Here is a 6606-nt window from a genome sequence, read left to right on the forward strand (position 1 = left end):
AGTTGAAAATATATATTCTATCTAGCAAATTTTATTATAATAAGTTTAGTAAATTTAGTAAATTTTTGCTATAAATCTTATGAGTGAGGATAAAAGAGGATAATACTGTATTTAATTTATTAATATCGATTTATGCGTGTAGAATGCTTCTCTATAATAGTAGTAATAGTAGTAGTTAGTAGTAGTAGTAAAGCCCATTCTACAATGGGCAGTAGTGAATTAAAGAGTAGAAATTGACTAATCATAGTTGATTATCCTTCTCACATTCGACTATGATTGGTTGATTTCTACGCCTACTTTTCCACTACTGTTATTGCCCATTGTAAAATGGGCTTAATAATAGTAGTAGTAACAATAGTAGTAGTAGTAGGAGATGGTGACAAGACCATATCAATTCTCCTGAATGTTTGAATTTATTCAAAAAGAGGAGAATCATAGTCCATTCTTATTTCAAGCTTATCTTAAGTAATGTCTTAAGATGCAAATGTGGCTCTCTGATTGGTTCATAACATCTTAAGACTGTACTTAAGCAGTTTTAAATAAGACTTAAATATAACTTAAATAGTCTTTAATAAGGATTGACTGAAAAATTGACAATAAAAATGAATAGTGGCTTCTGATTAATTCATGACATTCATCTTAAGACCTTATGACAATCTTAAATATAAGAATCAAATATAAATACGACGTCAAAAAAAGTCATATAGATCTGAAAATTTCCTTTGCGACTTCTGCTATGTCAAATTACGAATTTTTTCGTATATATGGGATATGAGATTTGAAGTCGATCTGTCGATTATGAGTCCGTCGCGCGGAGGTACATCCCTTATGGTTCTCTATAAAAATATGATAAATTTTTGAATGCAGAATACGTCCGCAAAAATGTTGTGACATAATTTATATTATAAGTTTGTATACATATATAAATAATTTACTATAGGAGAATTTGCACTTCATGATAATATCTTTAGTTTATCTTTACTTTTTATGTTGCTGTAGAACATATGAAATTATATTTAATAAATATCCATTTCAGGCACCGCGAAAGAAACGAAAACTTTTATCAGGAGATAAAAAAAACGGCGTTGAATGAGTACGGTCGTGAACATAGACAAATAGAATATTAAGATAAAAATCGACATTGCGCCATAGTATGTCTAAAAAATATCAATATTGCATTAAGAACATTTTTTTATTTTACTTCAAACTTTATCTTTTAAAATACCTTTGAGGAATTATAATTTTTAAGGAGAGGAAAAGATGGACGTGAACCTTTTATAAAAAATCATAAATGTATCCCTTGTATTCTCATTCATGTTTCATGTTTTATTTTTGTAAAATAAATCTTATTTTGCAAAGAGTTGCTTTTATTTCTTACTAATCACGCTTCCTTTTTTTCCATTTTTGCAAAGTAATATATTATAATTTTTTATTAGATTATAGAAAATCAAATAATATTTGTTAATATTTATATCGATAAATGTAATTCGTATCTTTAAAAGTCAAAGTTAGACTAACATATTATAATTTTGAAATTTTTTTTTTATTATAAAATTTCATATATATTTTCTTAAAATTTTCTTTAAACTGATAGATGTAAATGAATTTTATATATAAATATATATTCTCATTTACTTCCTTATGTAATATAATATATTATGTTTAATTATTATTAAATATGGAAGTATTATCAATTATCTCGCTTAAAATAAATAAATTGCATATGACTACATTTTATATTTCTTGTAGGATCCTGAAGATGAAGACGATGAAGATGACGAACCTAAGAAGAAGAATGCTAAATTAGCAGCTGCAGCTAAATACAAAAATCAGGCTAACAAGAACAAGAAAAAATAAACATGAGCCTTAACATTATGAAAATAAAACAAACTCTTAAGTTAAGATATACACATAAGTCCATCACTATCATCCGCATTTGTGCGAATCTAGTATCATTTCATCAGATTATCACACGACAAAACGATTGCCTTCCACCTTTTTAAAACACAACTGGACCAACAAAATAAGACAATTATATTACGTGTAATTTTGAAATAATTTCAGACGATTTTGTTAATTTGCGTATGAAAAAGTTTGCTTAAAAAATATTTTTGTGCTTTAACTAATCTTTTTATGCGTCTGTCCAAAGTGAAGTTTATTACAATTACCTCAATTATATAGACATTTGTATAGCATACTTGTTGTGTGCTGTTGAATATTTTTACAGGATAATGTATATTTAATAACATAGAATTTAACATTAAAAAAAAATATGTTTATGGCAAGATTTTTATAAATGTAATTTCTCTGTCTTCAAAAAATGATATATGTACATTCTTATCGTATTGGAGTATATAATTTGAGACAAAATTAAATATTTTTTCCTTTTGATGATACTTTGTCATTGAAGAAAGAGAATATCTTGAGAACAAATATTATGTTTTTTCTTTTTTACTAGACGACTTATTGAAATCCATGTTAAATATATAGTTTTGGTATGATAAAATAGTGTATTAAATGATTTCTGGCCCAGTTGTTATTGTAAAATTTATGGAAAGCACGAATGGGGATCTACAATGAGATTTTGTATTTTTTGTTTTTTCCGATATCGTGTTCATATCGACGTAATTCTTTCAGAGATGCGAAAATATATTCCATCTGTTTAAACACGATTTTTGGAAATAATTCTCATGTAAAGAATTGCAAAGCTAAAGCTCCAATATAATTTATTTTCGTGTGTACAAGATGGGGAGAGGATTATAAGTTACTCAAAAATTTTACTTACGTCTCTAAAGATATCAATATTAAAGAAAGAAAATATACACGTCATCTCAACATTCATTCCATTTGATGAAAGATAATAGAAATGGGAGTTACAGGTGTACTGGGTATATAAATGCTCTTGCATCAGTGTCATGTGCTATTGAAGCATACGTGATGGCATGTATAAAAAAACGTACGTGCGATTGATACGTAGTCTGTACACCTATTTTGTACATATACGATATACAATAAAAAATTTCACAACTTTTAAAATCCGTATTGCTTGGGTAAATATTTATTTGAGAGTAACCTGCCATACTATAACAAAGAATAATTTTTATCTATTTTGTATATTTTTCATTAGAAAAGAACGATTTTGTTTATTTGTAAAGCGGGAAATATTTCTTCGTTTTATTGTTTGAAATAAGTACATTTCAAATCCATAAATATACGATATTTGTAATTATATTTGATACTTTTAATGTTTTTTACTTAAAGTGAGTTTTATAATCTATCGATCAGTCGCATTATGCGTAAATGCAGCAATTGTAATTGCGCATAATGCGATTGATCAATCGAATAAAAAAAAAACGTTTTTATTCAATGATTATGTATTTGACAAGTAACTTTTGTATGTAGGTTATTTATGTATAATATATAACATGTCAAGTTTCTTTTTACTTTGTCTTACGTATAAAGAAAGAACATCATAATTCTTTAGACACTCTAAGAAGTTTTAAATACAGGTTTATTGTATGTATATATAGAGGCAATTCCAAAAATTCGAATGTCGTAACTCTGAAACTTGATTATTAAAGTTAAATACGAAGCGATATGATATAATCAATGAAATAATATAACAAATAAAAAATTATTGAATATATCTAAAGGGATTACGGAGAGAGATTGACTTTTGAAGTTAGATATTGTGATATGCAGAATGTTAACTTAAGTAAATGTTCTACTAATGTAGAAAAAGTTTCCTATGGCAATGTGGAATCCGACATAGTTGATCAAGAAATACAGCATGAACAACAAGTGAAGCTCCTTTGCCTATTTACAATTTGATTATTTGAATTCTTATAAATTATTACTATTTATAATTTTGGAATCAATAACTGATTTATATTTAATAGGTAGCGAAATTGAATGAAATTATAGCAAATTTAACAGATGCTATACAGATAAAAGATGTACAATTAGAAAATTCACATCGTGAAAAAAGTAGGTTACTAGCAGAACTAAAGAAACAACAAAGATACAACAGGAATCTGAAACGTAAGATTTAATCATTATGTGTTATGATTTTTTTTTAGACAGATTTTAGATTTTTTTTACATATATTAAATCTCAAGGTATGACTGTAATTTCTGATTGAATTATAATATATAAATGTGAATTATAATATATAATATATAAATTTTGCATACTATATATTTTACTAAGTCTATTTAAATTTATTCCATAAAATTAAAATTTTATCAACACAGCTTTACAGTTTTTAATTTGAACTAATTCAACAAATATGAATGAAACAGTACACAGGGGTACGTTCAGGAATTGCATTCAGATATAACTCTAGGTTCTAGTTTATGTTACAAACATCATCATCTTTCTTCCTTTTCTCTTTAGAAAGAAAGAAGAGAAAGAAAGATGAACTGATACAAAAGTCCGAAAAGAAGAACAGACCTTATATTACGCTAAAGTTATCTAGACGCCAAAATTATCTAGACATAATTCTTAAATGCATCACGTCACGAGGTGTGTTCGGGAAGACGCTATTGGCGCTATTTATGTCATTCTATCTTCATCTTTTATATTAGACATAAACAAGGATAGAATGATATAAATAGTGATTCCTCGAACGCACTTATAGTATTTCGGATTGAATCATCAAATTTAAAATATGAATTTAAGACCTCTCCAAGCAGAACAACAATTCATTATGATATCAAAATAATGTCGAAATGACTTCCAAATGATCATTAAAAAGCATTTTTCAATCATTTCCGTTTCATTTTAATGTCATTTTGATGTTATCGTGACTTGCAGTTCTGTCTGGGTCAAACAAACAAAATTTTCCTGTAGAAGTTCCTATAGATTATGGAAATCAATATCTTTTTTAAAAAAACAAAGTGTTTGCCAACAAACTTCTAGAGAAAAATTTTGTTTTTGAAATTCTAAATTCATATTTTAAGTTTAGCGATTTATATTCCAGGAACATCCGGTATATTAATTATTTTTATTGCAGAACAGTTAGATGGCGAGAGAATTTTCTATCAAAGAGAAAAAAATTATTTTGTTGAAGAAATACAACGATACAGAGGCAGGTATACAGGCAATGTGTCGAAGTTTCAGCAACAATGGCATAAGGAGCTCGAAGAAGTGCAAAATTCCTTAGAACAAGAAAATAAGAAGCTGAAATCAGAATTGTTAGATAAAAACAAAGTTACTTATAATCTATGTGTGAAGTTCCTTCGTATGAAACATGCTAAAGATACATTAAGATATAAATTGGACCAGTTGCTGCATGAGCATTTGCTAGTAATGGCGGAGATGATGGAGAAATTAGACGAAGCGAGAAAGGAACTTAATTTAATTGTGTCAGAAAAATTTCAAGAACCGTTGCCTCTTAACAAAGCTAAATTCTTACAAGTAAATGATAAATATATGTTCGTTTTTCTTTTTTTTGTCGTCTAAATCTCTTAAATTAGACTATACATATCGTATGAATCGTTAGGTTGTACAAAGGAATAACAGATTAACATATGAAAATGCAACATTGAAAGTACAGGTTCATCAACTTACGCAAAACATAGACAAATTGAAAAGTCATATGCAAAGACCGAAAAAGATTAATGTAGACGCTAAAATCATTGAGAAATTAGCAACGCAAAGCAATACGAGGTATGTTGTACGTGGAAAAAAGAAACATCACGAATTTTCACTGTAGCATATTTTCAATATTAAATCAAATTTATTTAACATTGTTGATACACAATATATATTGTTTATACTTTTAGATTTACTTTAAATAAGGCAGAAAAAATCGCTTTGCTCTCTAAGTTATCTCAATCTGCTGACCATACTGAAGATGCGGAGATGATCTCGCAGGTGTATTCTGAGAGTGCAGATAATTGTATATTTAATGATGCGAAAGATGTTAAAAGGGATTTTAAAGAATTTCATGCAAAATGCGCTCAAAGTGTGCCAGGAATTGTAGAAACATCCATTATTTCTCGACAGAATAGATGATTCTTTGAAATAGACAATATGTATTTGTATAAATACTTTTTTCGTAAATGTTCATTAATTTGCTGAAGACACACATGAAAGTATTACTGATGATTATCCCTTTTTTTTACTTATTAGAGATCGTCTATAAAAAAATTCTTTTACATAATTGAAAGACAAAAAACAAACAAGTCCTAATTTGAACATAAAATATTTGATGTATAACATAAAGTAACCATGGATATAGCCAGGATTTTAATCGAGAGAGGGGAGGGAGCAAAAATTTATCTTCATACAAACTTAATATTAAAACTTATTAAAAAATATATATATTTTTTTAAAGTTAGTCTTCGAGGACTTCATCTTCAATGAATTTCCTTATAATAACGTGAGCTATATATTGAGCAGTGAATTTAATTTTCCATCGTAAGAATGTTTAATAATGTACTTGGCAAATCATTAATATAACATAGATTTAAATAATGTATATTTACATATATATATAAATTATCTATGTTTGCTAGGTAATTGTTTCTTCTTGCCAAAATGGGAGAAAGAGGATAAGCATCCTTTCTCTTTTTGCACTCGTTTATAAAAGTAGTTAATATA

The 6606-nt window shown here is 27.3% G+C and overlaps 2 protein-coding genes across 2 annotated transcripts in view; both read left to right on the plus strand.

Moving 5' to 3' along the window:
* LOC105626817 (nucleoplasmin-like protein) overlaps window positions 1–1857 on the plus strand; it is a 7733-nt gene extending 5876 nt beyond the window's left edge. Inside the window, exons 4-5 of the mRNA XM_012208111.1 lie at window positions 1503–1507; window positions 1750–1857. Coding sequence (XP_012063501.1) covers window positions 1503–1507; window positions 1750–1857 — 113 coding nt within the window. The remainder of the gene's footprint in view (window positions 1–1502; window positions 1508–1749) is intronic.
* Window positions 1858–3696: 1839 nt separating this feature from the next.
* LOC105626818 lies at window positions 3697–6018 on the plus strand. The gene is made up of 5 exons (XM_012208112.1): window positions 3697–3801; window positions 3900–4041; window positions 5015–5418; window positions 5504–5670; window positions 5787–6018. The coding sequence occupies exons 1-5, from the start codon at window positions 3697–3699 to the stop codon at window positions 6016–6018; spliced, it is 1050 nt and encodes a 349-aa protein (XP_012063502.1).
* Window positions 6019–6606: the final 588 nt, after the last annotated feature.

The sequence above is a fragment of the Atta cephalotes genome (genome assembly GCF_000143395.1).
Source record: "Atta cephalotes unplaced genomic scaffold scaffold00006, whole genome shotgun sequence".
Lineage (NCBI taxonomy): Eukaryota > Metazoa > Arthropoda > Insecta > Hymenoptera > Formicidae > Atta > Atta cephalotes.

What these genes read in the sequence shown, in the direction of transcription:
- LOC105626818 (XM_012208112.1), top strand. Translation starts at nt 3,697, where the DNA reads ATGCAGAATGTTAACTTAAGTAAATGTTCTACTAATGTAGAAAAAGTT. An exon ending in AAATACAGCATGAACAACAA is followed by an intron (nt 3,802 to 3,899) that starts GTGAAGCTCCTT and finishes TATATTTAATAG; the next exon opens with GTAGCGAAATTGAATGAAAT. An exon ending in ATACAACAGGAATCTGAAAC is followed by an intron (nt 4,042 to 5,014) that starts GTAAGATTTAAT and finishes TTTTTATTGCAG; the next exon opens with AACAGTTAGATGGCGAGAGA.